Source organism: Battus philenor, unplaced genomic scaffold, assembly GCF_028537555.1.
Source record: "Battus philenor isolate CCGP_79_NKW_IND1 unplaced genomic scaffold, ilBatPhil1.0.hap1 SCAF_13, whole genome shotgun sequence".
Taxonomy (NCBI): domain Eukaryota; kingdom Metazoa; phylum Arthropoda; class Insecta; order Lepidoptera; family Papilionidae; genus Battus; species Battus philenor.
This window is the reverse complement of record NW_027181675.1, coordinates 4093506-4108127: the sequence shown is the minus strand read 5'-3', so window position 1 is coordinate 4108127 and position 14622 is coordinate 4093506. Positions and strand designations below refer to the sequence as shown.

At 33.8% G+C, this 14622-nt stretch overlaps 1 protein-coding gene across 7 annotated transcripts in view; it reads left to right on the top strand.

Moving 5' to 3' along the window:
* The window catches only part of pdm3 (pou domain motif 3), a 217238-nt gene that overhangs the window by 180248 nt on the left and 22368 nt on the right, over nucleotides 1–14622 (top strand). For all 7 annotated transcript variants that reach the window (XM_068776924.1, XM_068776927.1, XM_068776922.1 and 4 more), the window contains one exon: nucleotides 4771–4955. In XM_068776924.1, the coding sequence (XP_068633025.1) occupies nucleotides 4771–4955 (185 nt within the window). The remainder of the gene's footprint in view (nucleotides 1–4770; nucleotides 4956–14622) is intronic.

Below are 14622 nucleotides of genomic sequence, written 5' to 3'. Positions count from 1 at the left end.
GAAGATCAAGCCTAGTGGATGTGCAAATTAAAGTGACAGTAAGCAGGCCACATAGCGCACAGAACTAATGGCCGTTGAGGCCTTAAAGTTCTGGAGTAGAAACTCCGGACCGAAGTCCAGCTCTGAATGATCACCCACAAGGTGGACAAACGAACTTTTTAAGGTCGTCGGAAAACGCAGGATACAGGCCGCTTCCAAGCGATCCTATCGGATATTTATGGGTAGTTTATATCCAGCAAAAGACGTACAGCTGCAATAATGTTGAGGATGATGATAAAGTGATATCATTTTATGAAATTATTCTGTGAAAACCAAGACGAAGGTAACTAAATCTTACTTTTTACGTCTGTCACGTATAAGAAAGTTAACATTGTAACCTTTTTCCGTGGTCTTAGGTGTTATTTCTCTCAAATACCCTCCAAACTCTATTTTGGACTGTGCTGGAATATTTTGTTCGTACTGGACATAGCGACTCCATTAATATAGTATCCAAGTTCTCGTATGTTTCTTTTAACAACAGATTACAATGTAATAAATAATCATTGCCTATTTCAATTCGTAACATAACAATATGAAAATGACTATACCTATTTAATTCATCTTCTTCAAAAATTTTTTAAAAACAATTAGAAATGTTTTTATGGAAAAAATTTAAAATTGTCCAGAAATTTAAAAATTTTCTAAAGATATAATGGCTATTAATGGCAGAATCTCGCAGAATTATTGAATCTTTGCGCATTTGACAGTTCGCAGTGAAATTCGCGCGTTTGACAGTTAACGCGCTGTCAATTTTTATTGTCGTGTGACTACTGGCTCTGTCAATATTTATCGATTACAACATTAATCACATTTTAGACAATAAATAATGTGATCTCGCTGAGTATGTAACTTTATTTATTCCACGCTGACATTTATTTTTGTGGTGGTCATAACAAATCATTTTCGTAAATTGTCGAATGAGTCAAAAAAGTAACGGATTTTATAAAATTATGAAATTTTTTTTGCCACCGGAAGATGCTATTTTCCGTTCGTATAAAAAGAAACTTTGGAATTAAAGTAGCAGAGCATTGAAGGCACTTAGTCTAGACCTGACAAACTCGTCAGAGACTCCATGAAGTTAGGGTCTCCATGAATTGACTGAGCTCAAGGGTCTACACCGCCCGAAACGCAAACGGCTTCGGCCGCTCGACCCCGTACCCCTTTGCTTCAACCTCCATCAAAGCGTCAAATGTAGGTTCTGAAACACGAATGCTTTAGTTTTTATTATAGTTCACGGATCCTTTTGCTGCGTGAACTCATATCAGACGATGTTGTAAAAGCCCTAGGAAAAACAAACAAACAAACAAAACAAAAACATCTTCGAAACAGTACAGTACAGTAGCGTCTCCAAGAGAACACGTTAACTTTGGTTGTCATTCGATACGCATTTAGCTTTCTGATTTGAAAATTCTCGAGTGGGTCGAACCAACTAGATCGTATTATTGGATGAGAATTTCTTATTTTTATTATGATTTCGCTAATTCGCGAGTATTTTTTAAAATTTACCGACGAATTACATTAAACGCGTCTATTATCCTTCTTACGTCTGAAAGGTGACAATACCGGTTTCAAAAATGTCTTTTTTCTTTTTTGTCTCGTAATACTAACTCCATATAAGTATTCTTTAGTGGACGACCTCCGACGTTTTTATGCCTGGCATGTTTATAATTCATTTTAAACTTGAAAACAATCTCATTAAAATTTAGTATTTTATTGCAGAACTTTAAATAAAAAGTCTACGATTACGATTGCAATAAGTCAATTTTCAATTAAATTATTATAATTGTTGATATAACACTATTATGTAACAAAATTTTTTTGAATAATTTATTTATCTGCATTCACTCAATAATTAGTAAGATCTTCTAAAACATTTTTTACTAAAATCAATGGTTTAATGCCAACTTCTTTAAAACTGTCTGAAATAAAAAAATCCCTGTTTCGTATCGCATTTAATATAATTGTATAATATTAAAATCTTAATTAAAGTTTATACCAATTTCACAACATAATAAGTAATAAGGAACTTTATTAAACATATGTCAATGTTTCTTTATGGAACTTGCATGATTCTTTGTACCAAAGATGTCTAGACCATGTAACTTAGTACTGAATTTTTTTTAAAATTCGAAACAATATTTATTATTATCAGATTAAATCTGTGACAGTTTTGACATTTTTACAATTCAAAACAAGTAGGTTATATAAACCAACAAGGAAGTATTTATAACAATTAAATGCCGTACATGATAAGGTGTACATAATTAATTTCCTTACAAAATTAAAATTGTCGAAACATTAATATCAACGTCTAGAAAAACGTTTTTGACATTTCCTTTAACAATGAGAATAATTAATTTTTAAAAATTTCGTAACCACATTCGAAAGATAATGTACAAAAAAAAATCAATGACGTTTGATAGATGACAGTATCTGAATTTATCTATCTGTATATCCATCAACTTAATATTTATCAAATCCTATGAAAGTCTAACTTTGAAACAGAAGCGAATTTCCGCATGAATTTCTATTGTAAAAGACTGCGTAACACCTCATAGTAATTAAACATAGAATATACAAAAAAAATTGCAACGCAAACCATCGTGTAGAGTATAAGGTGCTCTGTGTGCGGGTCGCGTCGGATGAGGCCCTAATTAGCCTGCAATTACCTCTAATGCAGCGAACACTTAATGATGCGCGCCGGCCATTGTCGACTCCCTTGCACCTCTTTTTACAGCTGCCTTGTTTCACGAACGGCTTATGACGCGTATTATACGCGCGTTTTCATACAAACGATCGTGTTAATTAGGTTACAATAATAGGATTAGTCCATTTTTTTCCGTATCGCTTTTGTCTTTGAAATTTTTTTTTATACGCTGTGAACTCATGGAAGATAATTTACCAGCATACCATACTAAAAGCATATCTTTATTAATAGACATTATTTAATTTTAATACACTACGATCTGTGTACGTATGTTACAAGTGAAGTAACGACAGTGAAACGTGATCTATCTCTTCGTTTCTGGAAGTTATACTCGGGATTCTAAGAGAGCGAAAAAGCATTACGTAATCCGTACACAAACCAAAATAACCGACTTAGCCAAGCATATAGTCAAGTTTTAGTAGTGAGCTGGGCATATAGCGCGCAGAACAGATAGGAACTTGAGTCTTAAGGTTCTATAATGTAGACCACCACATACTTAAAAAAGTTGACGGAAAATTTTGGATTCCGGCCACTTCCAACCGGCCTTTTGAAAATCTATGGGGGAATCCTATATCCAACATTGGACATCCTACTGCTGAAATGATAACGATACATTGTCCTTTAGTACAGTACATACACGCGGTTCAGTAGTCATATACGCGGTATTTAAATTTTAAAAATTATATATAGCACTACATCTTCGCTTACCGTTATTAAATATGAAATGGTAGTTCACTTTGTGTTAGTATTGTCACTTAAAGTGGGAAAACAATACTGAGTTGGTTTACACATTACTGTTTATTGACAGTAATTATAAAATCTTATCACGGTAATTACGGAACAGTTTAATTAATAGTTTTCACGACATAACGTGTCTGATTCTTATTATAAGTAATCTACAATTTCGATTTATTTTTTGCATATCACACTCTACTATGGATTTTTTTTATTTTTATCAAACTAGGTCTTGCACAAAATAGTGAACATAAATCAAAAAATGTGTAACACGATTTTAACTCTAATTTTAAATGATTGACATAATTACTAACAATAACATGTATGTACCTCCACCTTCTTTCTGCCTTTATCTTCGTTATATGCAACACCACAAAATGTAATTAATTTGTTTGTATTGCAATGTAAATTTGAGTCGTCGTCGCAATTTCAGCCCATAGACGCCTACTGCAAGTATAGGTGCCCCACAAACATATCTGTGGAAGGATCTGTGAGGGTTGACGGTCTTAGTGTTGTATCATGGTACGCAGAAAACGTTACTATCCATGCTCTGGACACTTGTGTGTTAGCAATGGCAATTCTATACAATTAATGCACAAAGTGTAAGTTGTATAAAATTGCTTCGAGGTAATCGAACACGTAACCTACGATCGCAAGTCTCAATCCTCTACCACTGTACTAGCACTGGTACACTGTAATGTAATTAATTACAACTCAACAAAATGTAATTAATTTGTATGTATTGCAATGTAATTATATAAGGTGTTATATTTGGACGCCCTTATAGTAAAACATTCCGTGATATTCCTGTGATATATTATCGAGTCATGTATTGAGATTTGAACAAGTTTCAACAATTTAAAAACACCGATTTACAAAAATGTAATTTTTTCAAAAAAACAATGTCAAAATGAAAAGCAACCAGATCATAAAAGGGCAAGCCGGATATAAACAATTTTTTTTTTTAAATGTAATAAAAAAGAATTTTGGCTGTATATTTTAGCTCGAAATGTTCTAGAGTGGCGACCACGAGACGGTTGACGCGGCGTGGGTATGTCCGCACTAGATAGATGAGATAATATCGTAGAATGTCGCTGCGGTAATGGTACAGACAACGCGAGACCTGCTATCGTGGCGATATTTGAGAAGTCCTATGCATTGCAATGGTCATCTTTCGACTGACATGACGATAATATTAAAAAAAAACTTCGCATTAACAAAGTTTCTATAAAAACCACCCACACAAGCATGTTTGTGACGTAACACTACATCGGTGTGAATATGTGCAGGCTCGCTGCGTCGAATGGAGAGATAACAATCACGACGTCGCACGCGAGCGGCGCGCCGAGCAGTGCGACAAGCTGCTCGGGCAGCTCCGCGCCCAACGCCTCGCCCCACGCGCCCGTAAAGCTCTCGCCTGGATCCGTCAAGTCTCCGTCGCAGGATGATGCCGATTTACTCGCTGATTCACCAAGTAAGTATCTTTTTCTTAATGATCCACTAGTAAATTTACAGCTTTGTCGGGTTTGAGCTTGTCAATCACTGAAAACGCTAAGTCTAAATCTTTCTAGTAATTGTACATATATATATATATATATATATATATATATATATATATATATATATATGTGTGTGTGTGTATGTTTATATATGTATACATATACACACATATATTTACTCTCTCATACACAGTAATTAGACATATGTATAAAAGCTTAAAAAGGTGAGAATATAGTTCATTTGCTGATAACTAATGTATGGTGCATCCCATCCTAAATACAATGGTTTCAGAAATTATAAATAATATAATAATAACACAGTGAGGAAATGTTAGATTAAAATCCTATATTAATGTATATATACAAATGTAATATTGTTTACTATCTCTTAAGATTTTGTACTAGCAGAAGTTATAAGACTGTAGAAATGCGATAGAAAAAATAATTTAATCTGACACATTTTAGAGATATCACTTAAAACAAGATGATTAGAAATAGATGTAAAAGCTTTCAAGGCTTTTACAATTATAACCAATCATCAATTAAAACCTTTTTTATCCGCATATAAAAGAGTTTTTTTTAAGAGAGTTAAATAAGGGAATCTTACTCTAAAATTTCTAAACAACATTAAAAAATTAACAACGTAGCCTTCGCAGCATTCGCAGTGATATTTCTAACTTCTAACTGAGTTGCACTTATCTACAAAGTCGTCCGGTCTAAGCACAGAGGCGATCCATTAGCGTTCGCGAAGTCTAACAATGTCCTGCAGTTATTTAGCGTAATACTATAAAGAGCAACGGAGACTCCACGAGTTGCGAGTGCGTTTAGCGGAGTTGGTCACAAAGTTGATTAGCGCAAAGTAGGCTTGCGGCATTCGACGTAGGTGAGCGGGCACTGCACTGATCTTTACAAAGTTAATTTCGAACTTTGTTTCATTTACGTAACTAGAACTGCTGGCATTTCTGCATTCAAATATTCGGTTTATTTTATCGTGAAGATAAATATATATTTAAAGATATTTTTATTATCATTCATAGGGACATATAAGTTAATTCCTCCCGTATTTTGTAAAAACCTTATTGTTAAGTAATAATTATTATACAAATATTTTGTAAGTCTTGTTGTTAACGATATTGTCGCACTAGCGGCGAGAGATGAGATTTGTTAAAAAAAATCCTTCATATATTATATAAAAAATCGTGACGTTTTCTGTAAGTATAAATAAGAGTGTATATACATTTAATTGTATTAGTAAATAGATGCTGCTTTTTCGGCCACCTTTTGGCATCTTGTTGGTACATGTAGTCTTTGTAGTAGAATATTTTAAAATTACAAAAGTTGTTATACATCACTGAAACAATTTAGGGCAAAAATTAGCACGTCAGTCGAAATAAACCGTACAAACAACCGCTGCGTACAAACCGCACTGTCATATCAAATGGATTAAGACTGTTTTCCATCACGAAAATAGCTATTCCGTGCTATGAAAATGTTCCACGATCTATTTTATAAATTTTAGAAAGTTCATCATTATGTCAGTCGATAAATGTCCACTGCAAGGTAAGGACCTCTTGAAGATATCGCCAAAACGACCGGTCTGGCAGTGCTTCCAACCATCAAGACTATGCCTTCGATCCACGTAGTGGATGGCTAGTGTCTTTGCTTGAGCGATATGCCCTGCTCACTGTACTTAAAAAAAATTTCGGGCTATAAAGACAATCTTGGTTTTTCTGCGGATCTCCCGATTCCTGATTCGTTCTAGAAAGTTAACCGTTGCGAATTAAAAGGAAGAAGAGTGGTGGACGGGTTTAATAGTGCACACGACTCGGCGTTTGTTTATAGACGCGAAACACCCGCGACCTATTTAGTTAATTGTTTGATAATGAGCGCATCGATTCCGTACTATTTCCGGCCCGCGGCGAGCGAATTGACATGATGTAAGTCGTCCAACGGAATTCAGTTCTACCTAAATATTCCAAGAATTAAAATTTACATTAGGGTTGTCAGACATGACAATAACCTAAATCGATTTGTGACACTATTAGAAAATATTATTATGGAGTGCACAAAATAAAATAGTATATTTTTTTAACTTTTTAGTGAAATACAAAATCTTTCAGGCAACACGTTGAGATCGTCACTTGGCTGGATGTGAAATCGGAATTAAACATTTTATATATATTACGCAACAAATTAAAAAAATATATATATTTTTCGCGAATGAAACTTTCTTTATGAAATACATTTAACTGTCGATTATACTAATAGTTAAAAATTTTAACAACTGTTAAAGATAGTAAACGGTAAAGTACATTTATTTATGTTTGATATATGTTTTTTATTTATGTACAGTAAATAACGAGTCTATAATACATACCTATTTATGATAGAGTATTACACATTATATTATTTATATATTTTACTTTTTTATAAGGATAAACATTAAAAATCTAAGCCAATTTTTCTTTTTAAGACAACAGAATTAGAATTAAAGATCTCTTTCTGTTCTTTACTTGATGTATTTGCTCATAAATTTTGTAAAGAGTATTAGGTTGTTATCGATTTGTCTTTCTTGCATAAAGCTATCTACGAGTATTACAATACTATTAAAACGCCTCTCTCTATATGAAAACGGCAAAAATTGACGCGTTTTATTCCTTTTTTTTTTTGACCTGGCATACAATGAATAAAAAATGGCGTTCGCATGTAGGGCATAGAGGGCGCTTAGCCTAAAACCTTTCCTAAGATAGCGAACCTTGAGGACTCCCTGGGAGGCCTCAAATCGAGCGCGCTATATACTCAGGCTGCTGTACTCTTAGATCGCTTTACCAGAGGTTCCTACTAGGTTCAAGAGCCATCACGGTACCTTGGCTTAGGTTGTCACTCGTCGATAATACCCGTTTAGCACCTGACTCTAAGGTGCCCCAAAACTTGATTATTTGTCATATTAATGCTGTTTGTGTTTGGCTTTAAAAGGTTCATCGATGCTTAAGTTCTGAGTGCTATGTCGCTTAGTCTAGACCTACGGGAACTAACCTCAAAGATTGATGGTAGTCTCAACTCTAGACGTTACTTTATTTATTGTAGAATTTAAAATCTCCCAGTCCCTTAGATCACTGAGATTATCGCTTTATAAGCTATCCTTCAAAAATTAGAAAAAGGCAGAATTGTAGTAAAAAAATGCATTTAAAGTATTTATTTTAATTGCGCTTATTTTGAAAATACTTTAGGTAGATTTGGTTCATCATCTCTTTTTTAACCTTTACTTGATGATTGCATCATCATCATGATTTTAACCCTAGGACATCCACCGCTGGACATAGGTCTTGAGATTTTTAATAGGACAGGTTGAAAGCGGCCTGCAAGCATCGTCTTCCGACTACTTTAACACGGTGCGCTTGCCGATTAGTGCTCCCTACTTTTTTCCCCCCTCTTTCGTCTATTCTGCGCCATGTGACCTTTCAACTGAGAGTTCAGCTTGCCCATAACCTGGGTTATGTCGACTACTTTCATTCGTCAACGTCTAGTATTGCTACGTTATACCATTAAAATTATATCGCTTCTATTAATGCAACACTAAACTTAACTAAATAGCATAATAAAACTGAATAAAAGTGGTAATAGTATATACAATACTATACAATATATAACAATTGTAGTACAATCATAACGTCAATATTAAAAAAAGCATCAACATGTTTATGCTATTTGTTTTACGTTATTTGCTATATTGTGCTATTTTTAAATTGACCTTCAAATCTTTTTGTTGTATTATTTTAGTGTAAAATCTTTTTTATTAATTAGTGGTTATTAACGTTAATTGAAATTACAATGATAACAGTAAATAAAAGAAATTAGATGAACAACTAAATTGTTAAGTGGTTTACTGTATCGTTTAACTGTTTTTAAATATCGTCCTCGTTAATCTTATTTCAGAGCCCACTCTACCATTTAAAACAATAGCATCTGAAAACCGTTAGAATACGTTTACTACATACGACAAAAAATACTAATGAATTGTTTAAAAAATATTGTACAGACAAAAGAATACTCGCTAAATGACATATGCTCTAAATAATTTAACTAATTTCTTATATACAATAATTATTAAAACAAAAAAGAACGATTTGTCTATAATAACCAACGCAAAATGAGCGCAGTGCCGCTAGGTGGCGGTTAGCTGAAACAAAACAAGACAAGACACCCTGTAATGAACAAGAAGTATATAGGTAACCAGGTCACAAATATTGTCTGCCAGTTTCCTAAAGCTTTTACCTTCCGGTCAAATTCATAATCCAAAATTTCGTTTGGTCGCATCATCATTTATTTCTGTCCCCAAGATGGGGCAGAGGGCGTCCACAATACATTGCCATCGCCTTCGCGCTTTACTTCGCTTCACGTCATTCCAACTGCAGTGATCAGTCACTTTTGCTGTGATCGTCCGCCAGGTTTTCTTTCGGCGGCCACGTCTTCGCTTTCCTTGAGGATTCCATTTTAGGGCTTGCGTCGGTATGTGATCAGGGTCCCTTCAGAGCGTCTGGCCTATCCAGTTCCACTTGCGGCATTTGATCTGCTGATCGATCGGCATCTCACTGCTGGCCAGTATACCGAGAATATATCGAAGACAGTTGTTAACAAAGACTTGGAGCCGACGTGAGATATCTTTGGTTTGGTTGCATAGGTGGAAGGAAATATAATTTGTTCTTATTACTTCATTAACAAAGCTCTTAAACGACAAAATATAAACTCGTCTTTGCGTTAAACCTGTAAAGCAATGTGTTAATGTATTTAAGATGTTTTTTAAGCTTTATTTTCGTACAAATTAATTATTCCGGTTTTCCCGTCGCGCTATCGTATCGTACCCGCGTCGTGTAAACAGCACCGATCGGCCGCGCCTGGAGCCACGGCTCTATTGATTACTATTTAATTCGTTGTTAGTGGATACAATTACTAAATTACTCAGTTCCTCTCCTGTTCACTGGCCGCGTTAATTCGTCTAAATTAAATCGATACGAAACATTTAGATACGATCGGACCGCATGGGACTTTTCGTTTCCACGTGTCACTTAAACTTATGTTTGTTAGTAAAAAAAAAGAATGGAGAACTTTGCCGGTCAATGAAAGTTTCACACATATTTTATTATATTGTTTAATACGACAGATCAAAAATCCATAACAATATTATTACTAAAGTTTATTATAATATCGCATTTTCCATATTGAAAACCTATAACATATTCATAAAATATAATTGGAGAAAAACGTATTCTATAAATATTATATTAGTTAAAACATATTTTCAGTTATACTTATTAAATAATTATTATATCATTGTTTTAAATCTTATTACTTTCATTATTTTTATTATCTGTGGCTAATGGTACTATAAAATATAAGAATATACCAAAAAGAAAAGAATTGAAACTAAAAAATTGAGCGTAAGATCTATTATAATGTATATTTAAATACATTCTTGCAGATGATACGACGCCCATTGTAAGGCACAGGTCTTTTCACAAATATACTTTAGGGGAGATATATCATAATCGCCACGCTTAGCAAGTAGGTTGGCGATAACTGTTGCCCATCCGCTGGAAACTTATTTATGACAGCTGTTGTTAATACATAAATTGTGAATTATGTAAGACTGAATACCGAGAATCGATTCCGCGACCTACAATAGAGAGTCACAATTCTTCACCGGTGGAATACCACTCCTCACACTAACATGTGGGATACCGTATACTGTTGTATAACATACATATATAAATGTGTTACTACATAATACGTTTGAAATCGCATGAGAATTGTTAATGCCTTAATCTGCTGATTTTCTTCAATGTTAATCTAATATCTAACATCAAAAAAGGACTTACAATCTTTGCGTAGTAAAATTCGTCAATCGATATAACAGTATAATCGATGATTCGTAACTATTATTGACATCGTAGATTCTAAAATTCACAACTTACAAAAAACTTACAGAACAAGCGAGGCGGCATCAAAGACACCGACCGTCGGGCGTAGGCAGCGGCGGCGTTCACCCGTCGGACTAAATTAATTAATTAACTAATTAAAACCCATTACAAATAATTAACGTGGCCGATAAAATTGAGACCAATCGATAACAGAAACAAAGAGTTGGGCCGACTGCCAGTCGCCTGGCAACTGGCATTTAGGTGTACAGAAATTCCGAAATTATATCCTTTTTTTTTTACAACCACTTCAAATTTGACGAGGTTAACAACTTTATAGACGTTATTAAACAAGTCAGTGTTCATTAGTGCTAGGCTATGTAGTCATAATAATGTGGAACACATTTTAATCATTCGAATTCCATATACAATAATCTATGCAAAGTACTAAATAATTGTTTGCAGTAAATCGTTGACTGAGATTGTTTATTTATTTCATAATTCATCATCGTCATCAACATAATTTTAGACATAGATCATCCACTGTTGGACATAAACCTTACTTATAAATATAAAATTAAACGGTCTGCATCTAACGTCTTTTGACGACTTTAATAAGTTCTGTCTACCTTCTGGGTGGATTTACGACGCTGTGCTTTCCGGTCTGTAGTATTCACACAGAAACCATAAGGACCCAGCGGCGATGTGTTCTGCGCGCTATCCGACCTGCCCACAGCCTGTACTTTAATTATCCATATAAAATCATTCATAGCGTAATGGAGAAGCCAATTTTATAGTAACTTGAATTAAATTGAGCTCCACTGTAATGACATCTAACTATGATCAGAAATATCGTAATGGCTAGAACATAGTTTAAGATCACAGATCACAGGTTTCTTTTTAAATGGCCCCTATTTTTGAGGACCTCTCATTCACTCCTACATGTGACTTTGTTTATAAGGGTTAATGATTTTTTTCAGTTTTGATTTTGATTTTAATTTTTCGCGCTTCATATTTTCCTTAGTTCATCATCTTTCGTACTTTACGGTATCTATCACACTTTTCATTTCATTCAGACATTCTCTTACATCCCTCTCCTGCATTCTTAAGATATCACAAATTGTAACTATTACATTTTTAGTTACTGGTCGACGATCATATCTTATTATTATTTTTTTGCGATCGATTTTTACACATTATGTTAATCATATAACATGCCTATTGTGGAGAAAAATATTGTGATGAAATCAATCAATCGCCAAAAATTCATACAGAGCCGCCTAGTTGGATAACAATGTATATTCTAAGAGAAGGCTTAAGTAAATAACTTTATGTAATCCTTTACAGCGATATCTATGACGGTGATCATAGAAAATAAAGAGTTTCTATAGCATGCGGTTTCCTAGACTAAATTAGATCTTGACAGCCCACAGGCATTAATGGTAGTAAAATTGGAACTAGAGTTGCGGTTGGAACTCTTTTACTGTAACTGGCGTTTCTCGGCTATTATTTTTAGACAATTGCGATACTTATACTAGCATTACAAGTCGTCGGTTAAACAAAAATTTGGGATCGTTTTATGGCGTATTTATATGTCTTTCTGGTTCTGGAGGTAGTAAGGGGTTCTGGAAGGAGACCATGGACTGACAACGTATGATATTGACTGACAAGGTAGATAGACGACCTTGTTAGGGTTGTTGGAAGGCGCTAGATGTAGGTTTTATTAAAAATCTATGGAGAGACCCGTATGTAACAGTGTACGTTTCATAGCTGAATTGATAATAATATGCAAGTACCAATAACTGAGTTAATAATTAATACAAATAAAGAACTAATTTATAGAACATTTATATTCAAAAATACAGATTGTCCTGTGCACTGTGATCGTGCGACCGTTTTCTGTTCATTATAATAATATGAGCTCATTTAAATTCTATATTTAATTAAATGTATCGATCATGTTTGCGGAAGTTTTGTCTGTATTGGAATTTTTATAATATATATTAATTATTATCACTTAATTATGATAATACATTCGATATATTTTCTGATTCAAACAGTTTAATATATGCGATACGATGCTCTTCGATAGTTAATAGCCATAGGTCATATTTAAAACCTATATTATTATTTCTTTCCTCAATTCAGGCTATAAACACTTTTACATTATATATGTAATGTTTCCTAGTCTACGTTACGAGATCTAATCCTGTAAAATAGTATTTTACAGCCTGAGCCAAGGCTGCACCGGGAACCCTCAGACTTAGGAGCTAGCTACTTCAGAAGATGCCTCAAGCTGTGCGTCTTTCTGCGCTTTCAAAAGAAAAAAAACACGTGACCTGATAATTCAAATCCGATCCAGATTTGATATTAAATAGAATCAGTGTCCTCATCTATAATGGCATCCTTTACCTTAAAATATATGGTTACTAAAGATCCAAACGCGCACAGATCTAAGACGAGACTACAAAAAACTCGGACTGGATTTTTTTAAACTTTTATACACTGGCAAAATGCCACTTCTGTTACAAGACCACGCTTAGATTACAAAGCATGCAACAAGTTTTTTTTTTTATTTATTACCTCTGATTGATCAGAAACCAATCAGAGTAATCTTCGGTGAGTGTTTTATTGCATATTGGTAGCAAAAATTCTTTTGCCGACCTGTTGTCTAATATAAGGGTTTATTCAGACTGTCAACAAGATTTATTAAGTATGTATATAATAAAATTCGATGTATATAATAATACAGAATATAGCATTACATATGTATATACATAATCATAATTTATTTAACGACACGTGAGTCTTTCTTGAGGAATATATAATATTTTACATTGTAAAATATATGATTACTGTTGATCTTTGCACTATACTTGCAGGCCTGTATCGCAGAGACGATTATTGTTGGTGACAATTCAGTTTTTCTACTTGTACTTTTATACTAAATATCTCTACCGTCGTAATTCATCTTCATTAGGAGGCTATATGTATACTTTATATGTGTACGTCTATCAAGAGAGAATACATTTAAATTAATATATTTGTATACGATTAAAATCATTACTTTTTCACTGCATCTACATTTAAAGATAATCGCAATATTTCCAAACGATATCCAATATTAAATTTTAATAAATTTGATATAATAATCTATAGTAACAATAAACTTTAAATATAAATGAGATTTCGACGTACGACTCATCACGATTTCTCTGAAACCATAAGGGTTAGAAATTTGAAGTTTAGTAGGAATATTCCTTTTTACTAGAAGTTGTCAGCTAATAACTGATTTTAGAAAATTCTATCTGCAAGAGGTTTAAGGCCCCTTCTCCTTTTCAGCCGATAGACGCCCACTGCATTGGATATGAGCAGTCCGCATCCATTGACTTCTCGCAACTTTAACTGTATCGTCGATCCAGTAATGGAAGGCCTAACCTTTCGGCTCCAACGACCATTGATTGCAAGAGCGATATACCTCGTCCTAGTGGGCGAGTATTACAACCACATATTTTAAAATTTTTGGCACCAATAATTTTTTCGGTGTTTTAAAAATTACCAAGAATAGATTTCATGAAATAAAACCCGCATAAACAATATATAATGCATAATAAGTAAAGAAATTAATTATTAAAATTCTTATAATGGAATACGGAAAACATACATGAATTGATTAAATTGATTTCCGTTTAACTCATAACAAAATTTTTGTCCCATCATTAATACC